Below are 13,687 nucleotides of genomic sequence, written 5' to 3'. Positions count from 1 at the left end.
AGTGCAATTTCCATTCTATTATTTACGGAATGTTAAATGGAAGTTGAAATCCTCCAGAAATTGATCTGTTTACCCTTCGCAATTTTATTCTCCATTTTTCTGCTCTGCTTCTCAAATTTTGGGCATCGCCATACGATATCGTTGTGGAAGAGTGAAGTGCATTATCCACTTTCCCTCCGTTGTATGAGAATGAGAAGTATGAAGTTGAATGGTGGTAAGGATTGTTGATATGAGAGAGATTGTGATTCGCTTTTTTCCCTATTGTTTGAGTTTATGATAATAAATCGCCCCTTTTCCATACTATTTCAATTACTGAGCCTGATCTTTTGCGACAATGCCTATTCGGGGCGATGGTGAGTCATAGTTATAATGATCTGGAGTAATTTGATTAGATTCTCCATAGGCGACATACTTGAATATCTTTGCACAATAATATCACAACGCAATAATAATAGTCAAAAATCACCACATGAAATTATTTTGGGTCCTAGTTTGGGATCCGATGCCAGCCACGTCCTCGTCGTGGGCCCTGGGTGACGCCCAGAGCTGATAAGGCGTGAAATTTAAGTGCCTTACCGTTACCATGCTCGTGAATTTATAGAAGTACTTATATTCAAATTAATTTTTACAAATTAATTGCCTTTAGAAGGAAGGTGGAGAAAAGGGAGGCCCCCTGTTCAGGGATGAACCTGTTTGGTTCATCTACCTGGTCATCCATATTATTATATGAGGTGTACCTCAGAGTTTAAATTCACAAACTGACAACCTAGTTCCAACTTGGTAAGAAAGGTGGAGACCCATTGGGACCATTGGGGATTAATGGCATGGTGATGAAATGTCCTGGGATTTATTGTCCGTGGTATTAATTGTTCTTGGAGTTTAGGTATGTAACCTCTCCATAAATTCTCTGAAATTTTTGGGATATTCACGATGTAATTCATTGGGATTTACTTGAAATAGGGACATGTGACTCTTCACGTTTACTGAACGTGGTAAACTATATTTGAATGGGCAAAAAGACAACAATTCGATAAGTAAAAAAACATTACTATTTATCAGTCAGTCGTTTGCTTACACGTCATCTTTATACAGCACAATTGAACGAGGCGAACAATAATCTCCATTCAAGGAATAAACGGTAGTACATAATACGTTAATTAAGTTACACATGATCGGGCAAATTACATCTTAAGCTTCTCCTCTTGAGCAAGCAGCTGATTTTTAATTTTCTGCAGCAATTCTTTCTTCACTGAGTCCGGCACTAGACTCCTCGCTGTGGAGGTGACTGTTGCTAACAGTATGTCGTAAGTGATGTCGTGGCCATTCTCCTTGATCAGGTCTTTGCAAATGATCTTCACTTGATCTCTCCATCCACACTCGACCAATCGTCTGCGTAAGAGTTCTTTCAACCTAAAAGTTCATGTTTTTCTCAAATTGGAAAGTGAGTTGTCCTCTTGACTGGATCGTGAACGACCAAACACGTATGAAAAAATTAAATAGAAAACCTGGCACTTCCTGGAAGAAAATCTCTTGGAGTTCTATTAGAATTCTACTGAAAAATTCTATTGCCCCCCAGCGTTTTGAAAGAGATATTTGGTTTTATATTATTTTTGTAAAATGCTAGAACCCGTGAAACGGATTTTCATTATTTTCATTATTTTTTTTTCATTATTTTTTCCTTATTTTTAGATTATTTTTAATCTTTACATATTTAAATATTTCTTCTACGTATTTGCGGTCAGTTGCATCTGCGATTTTTTTTTCGTGGTGTAGAACCGTGAGCTGTTGATTTTTGCTAATTTATTTAGTAATTTTGATCGCTATAGATTCAGCCATTCTCAATCATCAGATTTGTCGAATAAAGTTCGTGAGAAAAATTTGAAAAAAGTCATGAATATTCAGCGTCATTCAAATTATTCTTTGTCGTGTTTTGCGCAGAATTGTTATGTTTTAAACATTATTTGTTTATAAATAAGTAATTGGAACTCTTTCAGCTTTCGGAAATCTTATTTTTTTTGCCATTTAATCGATTTCTGGTAAAATTCTGAATGTGAATATATTTGTTACAATTTCGAATAAATGATTTTTATAGTGGGAAATTGATTGTTTATAAATTATTTATAGAAATTGCATTTTCTTTATTATTTCATCTTCCTCCAAAAGTAAACTTTCCCATTTTTTTTCGGATTTTTAAATTTTTTCAAACCTTTCAATATCGAGATTCAAATTCAGACCTGTAAAGTTTAAATAATAAAATCATTGCAAAATTTTGGGAAACTTGGGGTCAAATGGAGCTCAAATGAAATAAATAGATATTTGTTTATAGAATAATGATTATAGATGTTGATTTTTCTGCATAACTTATTCTGTTGGAACTTTTTCTATAAGAATTCTCGGATATTATTCTTTCAAACTTTCTTTTCTCGGATTTCACTACGAGAAACAAATAAAAATACAGCAGAAATTCAGTAGAATTTCTCAGACAAAAGCCCAAGATTTTTATTAAATTTTGTCATGTCTGAACTCACCCATCCCGATCCCCAACCATCACCAGTCGTTGATGAGGTGCAGCTTTCATCTTCAATTAATTCGATTCGTCTCCAAAAGCCGACAAAAACGCTCTACTCCTCACTATTATTATATCGAGAAAATAAAAATCCCTCTCCAAACTATTCTCAGCAGTTCACGAGACTTCACAAACATCAACAATCAAGGCTGACGCCATCTTATATTGAAAATAACGGGATGATGATATCCACTAGTCGGTAAAAACGACTCCTCGTTGAAAAAAATCGGCATCACTCAGAGGCGCTCCAGTCGTCTTCGGTATTTTTTGCCAACAGTTCTGCCTCTGTAGTCGACCAAGTTCGTGATGTCATCAGACATTCGACAGAGGAAAAAATAGTCGGATCGGCGTTCGGCAGTGTAAACTTTTAGCAGAACTAACCAAAAAACTTTCCGAAAATGCTGATCAAAGTCAAGGTATTGTGCAGTAACAGCAAAAAAATTCCTGCTAAATTGATCGTTGACTGACAAATATTTTTTCATTTCAGACACTGACAGGGAAAGAGGTAACTACCCAATTTTAATGTAATGAAGCCCGTGAGCCGGTGAAAAAATGACAATTCATGTCACTGGGATTCGAGAATTTCCAGGCAATTGAATAATTGAAAGTGAACACAATTCCGAATGAATGTTTTATCGCAAATTCATGATTGTTGAGCAGTAACTCCTCGATTCATGTATTTCCGAATGGAAGCTTTGTAATCGTTTTGTGGTATTTTTGCAGATCGAAATTGATATCGAACCCACAGACAAAGTTGAGAGGATCAAGGAAAGAGTGGAGGAGAAGGAAGGCATTCCTCCACCTCAACAGAGATTAATCTTTTCAGGGAAACAAATGTAAGATCTTTTTTTTTCGTTTGCTTTTATATTTGATACGACGATTGTTTGGACGCACTACAGTTTCAAGACATTCAGTAGAGGAACCTAACCCTTTCTGTAATGAATTCAATTAAAAAGTTATCATTGTTGCGCTGATTTTTATTTTATGTTCATTTATTGGATATATTTGGTAGAACAAATTCAATAGATTTTTATTTTTCTATGTGAATCATTCTCCAAGATATTCTATTGATTTTCTATTGGAAATCTATAAGAATTTTCTTGAAGTTTTATTCGAATTCTATTAAAAAATTCTATTCGTTTTTCTTGCTATTTCTATAGGAAATTGTGCGACTTTATAGTGCCATTTTTTTAAAGAGACTAGGGGGTCGCCTCGCTCACCAACCCCGATATGACCCTTATCATTGTTATTCTGTCCCATATGACCTTTAACCTGAACCTCGTGACCCTTATTTTGATTTTGAACCTTATGACCCTTATTTTAACCCTTATGACCCTTATTCTAACCCTCATGACCATTATTTTGACCCTCCTGATCCTTACTGTGACTCTTGTGACCCTTATTTGCGGAATCTTAATTTCGAGTACCAAATTTTCATCACCAGAAGTCGATTTGGATTTTTACAATACAGAAAAATATTTGCTAGAATAAAGTTAATAGATTTGAACGTTTCTGTAGAAATTCTAGGACGTAAATTTTCCAAGTTTTTTCCGCTGTATTTTCATTTGTTTCTCATAATAAAATCCCAGAAAAAAAAATTCTAAAAATCATGTTCGAGAATTCTTATAGAAAAAATCTCATCACAGAGTAAGTTTTTTTTCGCACATGCAGTTAAAACTTCATTTTTTCTGCAGAAGTAATTATCAAAGTCTTCTCAGAACATTTAACCCGCCATAAATAAACTGCATCAATAAGTAATAAAACCATACTCATCCCGTTGTTCTGAATTTGTCATCAGGAATGATGAAAAGACCGCTCAGGATTACAAAGTTCAAGGCGGTTCTGTCCTCCACTTGGTGCTTGCGTTGAGAGGTGGTATTTAGTATGAAAAAATTAAATATGCCATTCTGGTCTTACAATTTTCTTCTTCAACCACCTGCATCTACTGCGAGCAGATGAAAACCAGAGAGAACGAGTCAAGAATCGTTCAGAATACTTCAGCAGACATTCACTACGTTATACTTTCGACTTACATTAATTGAGATGAATACCTTTGTAACTTAACTTCAAATATGGATTAAATTGTTTAATTAAAGATAACGGCTATTTTGCTTATTATATTCAATGTCCCATGTGATTTTCTCATACATCAGCGACTTACAGAGACAGTTTTAAGAGGCTAAGAATCCAATAAAATAGAGAACGAATGATAAATTAGGAAATTAATGTGAAAAAACTCATCTGTGAGGCAGTAACAGGCGAAATTAAAGTGCATAACAACCAAAATAACGAGAATAATCACTCCCCCGAATCAGCATCTCACACAGATATTACTTTATTCCTCGATCAACATCACTGAAACATTGGGAATCATAAATTTTCATTTTTTATTTAATTTTATTGTAGTTATTTTCCTTCGATACGTCATTATTACGATGATCAATTTTACTTTGATCATAACTATATTTCTCGTCACTATTACTCTGGTACACTCAAGTGCATAATTGTCACATAAAGTAAGATTAAAGCGCTGATAATGGAGTCTATAATCCGATCGATGTCATAAGGCATTTTTCAAAACCCAATCGTATTCATTCTGGTTTCACTGGGTCATTTCACGTAATTTCACATTGCATTGCATTTTAAGATGAACTAAACATAGGGTGATCAATATTCCAAGTGAGAAATGGGGATTCAAAGATTGTGTGCTGTTACTGAAGATCAATAATTATCGAGATGTTTGGGGTCAGGGGAGAGGAGACCAGAGAGACATTCCACCAGAGAATTTTGGAATTTGCATAAATTTTTTTTTAATCTCAAGTTTCGGCCCTAAATAATTAATTTTTCATTCATAAACATTAGAAATATTGCTCGTTAATTGGTAATTGATTATGTAAAAGTGAAGATTTCAAACGCAGAAGAAGCGAATCGTGGAAATTGTTTTTTAGATGAGAAATTCTGTAGATTCTGTGATTTGGATTTCCTGTCAATGAAAATTATAAAAATTCTGCTGTATAATAAATAATGAATTATCAACAAAACTGTCTGCTAATGTAATCTGCAAAATGTGATTTGTTTTCTGTGAAAATTTTGGTTGAAAGTTTTTTTTTTGCTAGTGGATTTTTCAATAGATATTTCCACGTCATAAATTTTGTCAGAATTTTGTGGCGAATTCTGTTTTTCTACGAAATGTTTTTGTATATCTCTTGTAGGTGGAGATGATTCGTGGAATCGGCTCCATATTCTAATGTCTCTCCTCTCCTGACAGAATCACATTTCTCGGTAATTTATTGGTTCCAAACATATGAAAAAAATTACCAGAAAATCCTAGGGCTTTTTTTCAGTCATTCTATCAATTTTCTATTGAAAGAGTCTATTTTTGCGCCAATTCTATTAAAACTTATGCAACCTCTTTCCACATTTTTAGATAAAGTATTTTGTTCATAGAAAAATATCTACAGATGTAGACTTTTCTATAAGAATTCCAGGACATATTTTCTCCGCGTTTTTTTCCTGAATTTTATTACGAGAAAAAAATAAAAATACAGGGGAAAAAATGGGAAAATACGTCCAAGAATTTCAACAGAAAACTGAATTTCAGCAGAATTTCTCAGATCGAGCGCTAGTTTTTTCCATCAATTCTTTATTCATACGTGAAAGCCTGTACCTCATGGACGGATCATCGAATTAACGTGCAGAAAGAAAATCCAGTTCACTCCGCACATAACATAACATCCAATGTTAACTTCCATCCTGATAGTACCCGATTGACAAATGTATTCGCAATGCTCGTAATGATCATCAAGTTCATGCACTGTCCAACTAAATTTTACATGTGCTTCCTCCATACACCCGTAGATTTTGATAATGAGTGGATTAAAATACTGTAGAAAGACGACTAGAATATTCCATGATTGATTTATACTTATATAAATCATCTTACATATAACAATATGAAATCCATATGTACGAAAGCATGTGGTTTTATTTAGCACACGGCCGAGAGGCCTTCGAAGCGAATCAAATGAAGGTTCCTATTTGCGTTTAATCTACAGCGATTTTCCAACAGATAGGTTTCAATTTCAGCTCAGTAGCACACCCTTTAACGTGTCTCCAAACATTTTAATGAGAACAATGGGAAGTACAAGTGTGAAATCGGTAGCGAAGCGGTAAAACGGTTCAACTACATTGTGACTTCCGGTCAGTTATCGACGAATATCTCGGAATCTAAGGCAGATAGCGAAATTTTTGTCAAGATCTTTTTTGTAGAGCGAACAGAGAGCTGTGAAAAAGGTCATTACGAAAATTTTGGTATCTCCCTTAGATTCGGAGATATTCCGCAAAAACTCAGATTAGGGTCAGGTCCACTTGATCAGTTTTCCCGCTTCGATACTGAAATCATTCAATAGAAAAATCTAGCGTTTTCACTAGGAAATTATATCAGTTTTTGTCATTGCGGCTGTGTTCACCTCGTGCCGAAAAGTATTTTCGTTTACTTGTAACAGGTTCGGCACTCGATGAACGCAACATGGCTGACGAAAAATATAGTTCAGACACGTGTGCGACGGAATTTTTCAGCTCTTGGGATGGCAGCCCTGGGCGTCGCCTCGGGCCGCCAACTTCACACTGAGGAAAAAATATAATTTTGCCAATTGAATTTATTTCGGACAAAAATTTATAGTGAAATTTTGCAAGGAAATTTTGGGACTTTGTTTGTCCGAAACAAATTTCATTGGCAGAATTATATTTTTTTGTTAGTGCACACTCGTAAAAAATCCGTCCCACTTGTATTGAAATGTATTGTTTTCTGACCTTTGCGCGATTTTTTTATGGATATTTGATAGAAAAAAATCGATGGATTTTGGGTTTCTATGTCAATTATTTTCTTGAGATTTTTTCTACGGAAATTTGTGGGCATGAATTTCTCAAATATGGAAAAACTGATTGAAAAAGCTTACGTTATCTGTAAGAATTCCATTTAAAAATTCAATTTTTTTTGTAATCGATTTGAACTTAAAATTATGAAACTTTGCAAAAAATATAAAAAATCCATTCTCAAGGAATTTTATATAAAAAAAATCAGGATAATAAATCGTGCAGAAAAATCAAAATCCGTTAACTCTTTCCTTTAAATATCCATTAAAAAACTGCTCAGTAAAATTCAGTAGTTTTTTCGAATTTTAAATCCTCCGGAATTTCCTTTCTCGCACTAGATTTTCCATTAAATTTTTTCAAACCTGATAGAGGGTCTTGGAGGAAAAAAATCAAAAAAGTATCTGAATCAAAGCGCGAAGAATGATGTCAATGAAATCATGAAAATGAATGCACATCTATCCGATGAACATATTCCAGTGTTTTTTAAAAATCCGGATGAAATCAAGTAACTTCGTTAAGGGACGGTCGCACTGAAATTTCGATGTCACTGGTGCCTTCATCTATTGTTTTGACGAATTTACTACTTCAGTTTTACGGTAAAAATATAAGAAAAAAATTATTAAATTTAAAAAAATTTACAAAAATTTAAATTAAAAAAAATATTGAAAAAAAAAATTCCAAAAACAAAACAAAAATTCAAAAAGCCTCATTTACTCATATTTACGCGTGTATCCTGTATGTATAAACCAAAATTCAATTCAATCGACTGAGAATTGCGTCATGAGAACACTTTTAAAGATTCCATCAAAAAAAAATTCAAAACCCAATTTTTTTCTCATTTTTTAAATTAAAACTGAAGTTAGTAAACTCATCAGCTCGATAACGAACCCCTGAGATTTTAAAATTTCAGTGCGGGCCCCTCTCAATCGTATAAATGAATAATCGTCATGTTATGCTCTCAAGACCATGAAAAATCGTTGAATTTACGAATTCACTCCTTTTTTTGGACTCCGATGCCTCTGGATCGTCTTTTGCCATTGCATGTTATGTTTTAATCTCATATGACGACGCAGGTCGGTTCTACGACTGAGAGTGGTGTGACATAGGATGCAGGTTGTCTGGTTCCGATGCACTTCTAGGTGCTGGGTCAGCGATGCGAGGTGCTTGTAAACACTTCCGCAGAGACTGCAAGAAAAACGCCCTGGACCCTGCACCACCACTTGACCAGTTGTATCGCCAACATGCTTCCGTTTTCGTCCCACCCCCCCTGCAACACATTAACAGGCTCACGTGACCCCCGGGCTATTTCTTTTGCTGTACAATTATGTTCTGTTTATTAATGGGGATTATAGGACGAATGACGATGAGCAATTCATTTGAATTAAATAAGCTTTATTTTAGTCAAATAGCTGATTTGTATTTTTGATTCTGTCCACATCAGATGAAGTTTTTTCAATAGATAAAAAAGTTTCCGAGTTTCGAAGAGAAGGAATTTATTGAGAGGCCTCGGAAGTAAAAAAGAATGAAATGCGGGAAAACTTTGTGCCGTGAATTCTCAGCCAAAAGGGGATGGAAAAATCTGAATGATGGTTTAAAATGTTTGTTCCTTCTGTAGAACCCGGGTGTTGAATTTGAAGATGATCTGAAGGGGGTGAATAATTTTAAGAAATGTTTGAAAATGCGAGGTGGTCGACATGTGTGGGCGCCGCCATCTTCACAGCTCCTATTCAAGCAAGATGGCAGCGCCTCTACCTCATATTTTCAAACATTTCTATAAATGCTCACAGGTGATGGAAAAATCTGAAAGATGGCTTAAAACATTTGTTCCTTCTGTGGAAACCGGGCGTTGAATTTGAGGGTGATCTGAAAGGAGTGAATAATTTTACGAAATGTTCGAAAATGCGAGGTGGTTGACAAGTGCCGCCATCTTGCTTGAATAGGGGGTTTGAAGATGGCGGCGCTTCCTAGTATTTTTAAACATTTCTAAAAATGCCAAAAGGTGATGGAAAAATCTGCAAGATGGCTTAAAATATTTGTTCCTTCTGCAAAAACCGGATGTATCGAAACAAGATGGCGGCCAGACCTGTCAATCACCTCGCATTTTTAAACATTTCTTAAAATTATTTATTCTCTTCAGATCACCTTCGGCTCGTGCCTATCTGTTTCTAAAAAATGAAGAAATTTTTCAAACCATCTTTTATATTTTTCCATCCCCTTTTGGCTGAGAATTCGTAGCGTGAGTTTTCCCCACATTTCAATAGTTTTTTTGACTTCTGAATTATTTAGTTCATGCAATGGAAATATTTTCATTGAAACAAATACATCAGTCCATTAATTTCCAACGAAAAAATTATTGAAAAGAATGGGAAATTTTTTAATAAAGCGTCTTATTTGATTCAAACGCGTCATTTCTCAGGGTTGGCGATGAGTTGGACCCTCTGTGAGCGCAGTCACTAGGTGAGTGATTGGTCGGGGTTGAGGTGACTCGATCGGTCCGAAAATCTGGCCCGGCGAACAATTCTCACGGAGAATTTTTCGATTATTGTCAGTCGTGGGAAATTAACCCATGTTTTTGAGTTATTCGGAAAAATTTTGACAACTTTGTAAAAAAAAAATTTGGAAAGTGTCCGTTTTGCATTTATTATATTATACGCTTTGCTCCAGGAGGAAAAGATTTAAGTCTGCATTTTATTTGTATGAACTCGTGGTCAACAGATGAAACTGTCTGATTAAATTTAACCATGTCCGAGCAAAATTTAATACAAAACCCTAGCTTTTCCAACGAAATTATGTTGATTTTTTATTGAAACTATAATTCTATTAAACTTCCATGAAGAATTCTATTTGCATCTCCCCAATTTGTGTTAAGAATTATGCAACTATACCGCATAATTCTAGATTTTCCTCATAAACTTTATCAATTCAATTCATACCGATCGAATCCCCTCAAGAAAAAAAAATTGAGTGTGTAAAATTGAGTCTGTAAAAGGGACAAATCAAAGGAACGGTAGAATGCTAACAAATGCGAGAATCATTGATCATGATTTTTTCGAAGTTTTGCCACCTGCATTTTACAATTCAATGAAGAATGCTGAAGTATTCGCGTGCAGAGCTGTGCAGATCGATGCTCACAAGCTTCATGCGGATGAGATTATAAAAAATCGAACAATTTTTAATACTCTTCGTTGCACATTTCTTTAGTTAACTTTGAGGTTTCTTTCATCCATTATAGAGTAATGTACGAGAAAAAATGATAGAAAAATCTGGGAAATTTGATAGAAAATTGTATTTGATTTCTGTTGAAATTCTATTAGTTTTTGGCCGATTCTATTGAAGATATCCGCAACTTTCATGCGTTTTTTTAAATAAAAAATGTCTAATAGAAACAATTTTATTAAAAAAATGAGTAGAATTTGATTTTTTTATAGAATTTTTTCCATTTTCTATAGAAATTTCTCGACACGAAATTTCTATTTGTTTTCAGTATATTTTTCTTCTCTTTTTAAAAACCACATCAAACGAAAATTTCGGGAACTCGAGCCGAGAATTTTCTATAGAAAGTATTTCTGTAGATCGAGCTATACAAAAAATCTAATTCTATTGATTTTTTCTATAGAATATTTTTCATTGATCATTCCAAATAAAACACGCGCAAACCAGCGAAATTTCTCGACAAAATCGGCGAAAAATTAAGAGAAAATTCAACAGAAATCCAATAGAATTTTCCAGCGAATTCGCTAAATTTTTCTATAAAATTGTTCAGTATGCCGTGAAAGGAGCAATAGTATCGTTTCCAATCAATTAAAGAACAGATGTGATTTGAAAAGGGAAGGACACACGTTCAGGTTTGTTTTTTTCATAATTTTCAAAACTTTATTCACACACATGTTTACTTACATATATTTTTCCTGCTATAAGTCAAACATGGGATTACGTTATTTACGATATATTAGGGTTCACCTCTGAATCTTCCTCCATAAAACAAGCAAATTGAAGTGGCAATCCGGTATCTATCATTGATATCGATATATCATTGACTCCAGAATGCGCAATATCATTTTGTTTATTCTCCACATCAATTTCTTTGGCGAACAAAATAATATTTGCACTTTGTGGTGTGACAGAACGAAACCATCCGTGTTTTCCAATAATTCAGGCTATAATATATATATATTATCGTACACATATATATTTATTATAGATAGACTATCATTTTTTCGTAGATTTGTCTATTTGAAGGCCTGGCTGATGTCGACGTCAATTTTACCGTTAAATCGAATAGAACGTCGATATTGAATCAATAATTTCACATAAACGTACACACTAGTGATTCAAAATACACAATTGATGGTCAAGTAATCATCAAATTAAATAAATAAAGAACAATGAGCAGAATTTCGGTAAATTTCTGGATAAGCGAGGGCACTCACTCGATCGAAAGAAAAGGGGAATCAATCTCCATTCGAAATAAATTATTAGATAATTTATTCGTGACGCAGGGAAAAATCTTATAGGCTGTGTCTCATTGTCTGTGGAGACAATTTCAGTGGAACTACGAGGGAAAATTGCTCCAGGGAGGATTAATCCGATTTTTTAAATGATTTCCTCATAGGTCAATGCAAATTATTTTTGTGAGAAACTTCACGACTTGAGTGAATATCCATCACACGAGCTTGAAAACCCTGCATATAAGATTTTTATAACGTACTGATTAAGAAATAAACTCCTATATTATCCAATTTTTTTTGGCAAATCTAGACTTACAGCTATAGTTCGAGTATATATGTTTGATTTTGTAATTAGAAAATTTGGTGGGTTCATTTTTCAACTCTTAACGATTAATTACATTGAAATTATCTTGACAAGATGAAGGATCATTTGGCTTGAATGATAATAATTACACGCAGGTTTAAATCGTACAGTTCTTCCATAGGACATTCACATAGACTTTTGGGTTTAAGAATCTACCGGAAATATTCATTTCGTTCTTCGAAGTAGAAATTCTTCTGAAAAGTGATTGAAAACTCTAATGCTTATTATTTTCAAAGATTATATTCGTTTGAGCTGTAAAACATCATGGCTATAGGGCGATTCTGTCCGGAGTTCTATAAGTTTTGTAAAGAATTGAGACTTGGAAAATTGTTTAATTTCGTTTTAGTGATTGTAAACGAAAATAATTAAAACCTATAAAATTGCAAAAATCCCAATTGCTTCTAGTTATTTTTATAGACATACCGTCTAGATTATCTGAATGTCATAGACGACAGCCAGTTCGTTCGAATTAAATAGCCTTCATTTAAATCGCGTTTTTGAATTAAATTAAATTTTACATGTTATTTGCGTTTTTATTCCCATCGAATAAATAGTCCTCTAGACCTGAGCAGTTTTTTTTAGTCTAATAGAAAACTTATTCAGAAATGAGTGAATAATTTATTTCATATAATCAAAACTTCTCCTTGAAATATTTCAAGGAATTCAAATGAATAGAAAAATTTCAAATAGACTTTTATTAAAATGCGTCAGTATTCTGGGCATTGAAGTCCATTTCCAATTCCAGAATGACGTTTTAGAAAGACGCCTATAAGAATTGAGGCTTAGAAAATTTTTAGAATATCGTAAGAGTAATAATAGTAAACAAAAATAATTAAAACCTATGAAATTGCGAAAATCCCAAATCCCAGTGCTTCTAGGAATTTCTACAGACTATTCTACTGTCTATAAAAATTATCCGAACGTAATATACGACATACCTATATAACCCGGGACAGTTCAGTCTAATCAAGTAAACGGGTTAATTTGAAAAACTTTTACTCAAACTTAAACTCGAATTTTATTCGCGTTGTTATTCCCATTAAATGAATAGTCTTAGATATGAGCAAACGTTTTTTTATTCTAATCAAGAATTTCTTCAGAAATGGATGAATCATTTAATCCGTATAATCAGAAGTTTTCATTAAAATATTGTTGAAATGAATATTAAAATTTAAAATGGACTTTCATTTCATTAAAATGAATTCCATACAGAATCATCCTACATAAATGTCCTATAGACCATGTCTATGCGATTGGTCTATGCGTCTCTAATCAATGAATAAAAAATATAATTAAATGAAATGACTAATGGCCTACGCTACTGGCAGTTAACCCAAAATAAACCATTGACTAGCAATGAAAACATGGCAACTAAATGATGAAAACTTGTGGGTGCATTCAAATATTACGTCACACGATAAGAGGAGGGGGGGG

General features: G+C 33.9%; 3 protein-coding genes across 4 annotated transcripts in view; 1 reads left to right on the top strand and 2 right to left on the bottom strand.

Annotated features, from left to right (window-relative positions):
* Positions 1 to 1,030: 1,030 nt before the first annotated feature.
* Positions 1,031 to 2,740, bottom strand: LOC107035625 (transcription and mRNA export factor ENY2). The gene is made up of 2 exons (XM_015253128.2): positions 2,529 to 2,740; positions 1,031 to 1,410 (listed from the first exon to the last, which is right to left on the bottom strand). Exons 1-2 carry the CDS (start codon positions 2,576 to 2,578, stop codon positions 1,182 to 1,184), a joined length of 279 nt encoding a protein of 92 aa, XP_015108614.1. The 5' UTR covers positions 2,579 to 2,740; the 3' UTR covers positions 1,031 to 1,181.
* Positions 2,741 to 2,841: 101 nt separating this feature from the next.
* On the top strand, positions 2,842 to 4,666 carry LOC107035627 (NEDD8). Its single transcript, XM_015253129.2, has 4 exons — positions 2,842 to 2,982; positions 3,054 to 3,071; positions 3,290 to 3,402; positions 4,365 to 4,666. The coding sequence occupies exons 1-4, from the start codon at positions 2,965 to 2,967 to the stop codon at positions 4,447 to 4,449; spliced, it is 234 nt and encodes a 77-aa protein (XP_015108615.1). The 5' UTR covers positions 2,842 to 2,964; the 3' UTR covers positions 4,450 to 4,666.
* Positions 4,667 to 4,877: 211 nt separating this feature from the next.
* Positions 4,878 to 13,687, bottom strand: part of LOC107035624 (broad-complex core protein isoforms 1/2/3/4/5) — a 28,498-nt gene continuing 19,688 nt past the window's right edge. For both annotated transcript variants that reach the window (XM_015253121.2, XM_015253125.2), the window contains exon 6: positions 4,878 to 8,708. In XM_015253121.2, the coding sequence (XP_015108607.1) occupies positions 8,425 to 8,708 (284 nt within the window). In that variant the 3' untranslated portion in view covers positions 4,878 to 8,424. The remainder of the gene's footprint in view (positions 8,709 to 13,687) is intronic.

This window comes from Diachasma alloeum, unplaced genomic scaffold (assembly GCF_001412515.2).
Source record: "Diachasma alloeum isolate Michigan unplaced genomic scaffold, Dall2.0 Dall_scaffold_00199, whole genome shotgun sequence".
Classification (NCBI taxonomy): Eukaryota; Metazoa; Arthropoda; class Insecta; order Hymenoptera; family Braconidae; genus Diachasma; species Diachasma alloeum.
Note: the sequence above shows the minus strand (reverse complement) of the source record. Positions and strands in the feature narration are given on the sequence as shown.

Excerpts from the sequence above, each read along its gene's own strand:
- LOC107035625 (XM_015253128.2), bottom strand. The coding sequence starts at position 2,578 with ATGAAAGCTGCACCTCATCAACGACTGGTGATGGTTGGGGATCGGGAT. Across the intron at positions 1,411-2,528 it reads ATGGTTGGGGATCGGGATGG|GTTGAAAGAACTCTTACGCA; the intron begins GTGAGTTCAGAC and ends ATGAACTTTTAG.
- LOC107035627 (XM_015253129.2), top strand. Across the intron at positions 3,403-4,364 it reads ATCTTTTCAGGGAAACAAAT|GAATGATGAAAAGACCGCTC; the intron begins GTAAGATCTTTT and ends ATTTGTCATCAG.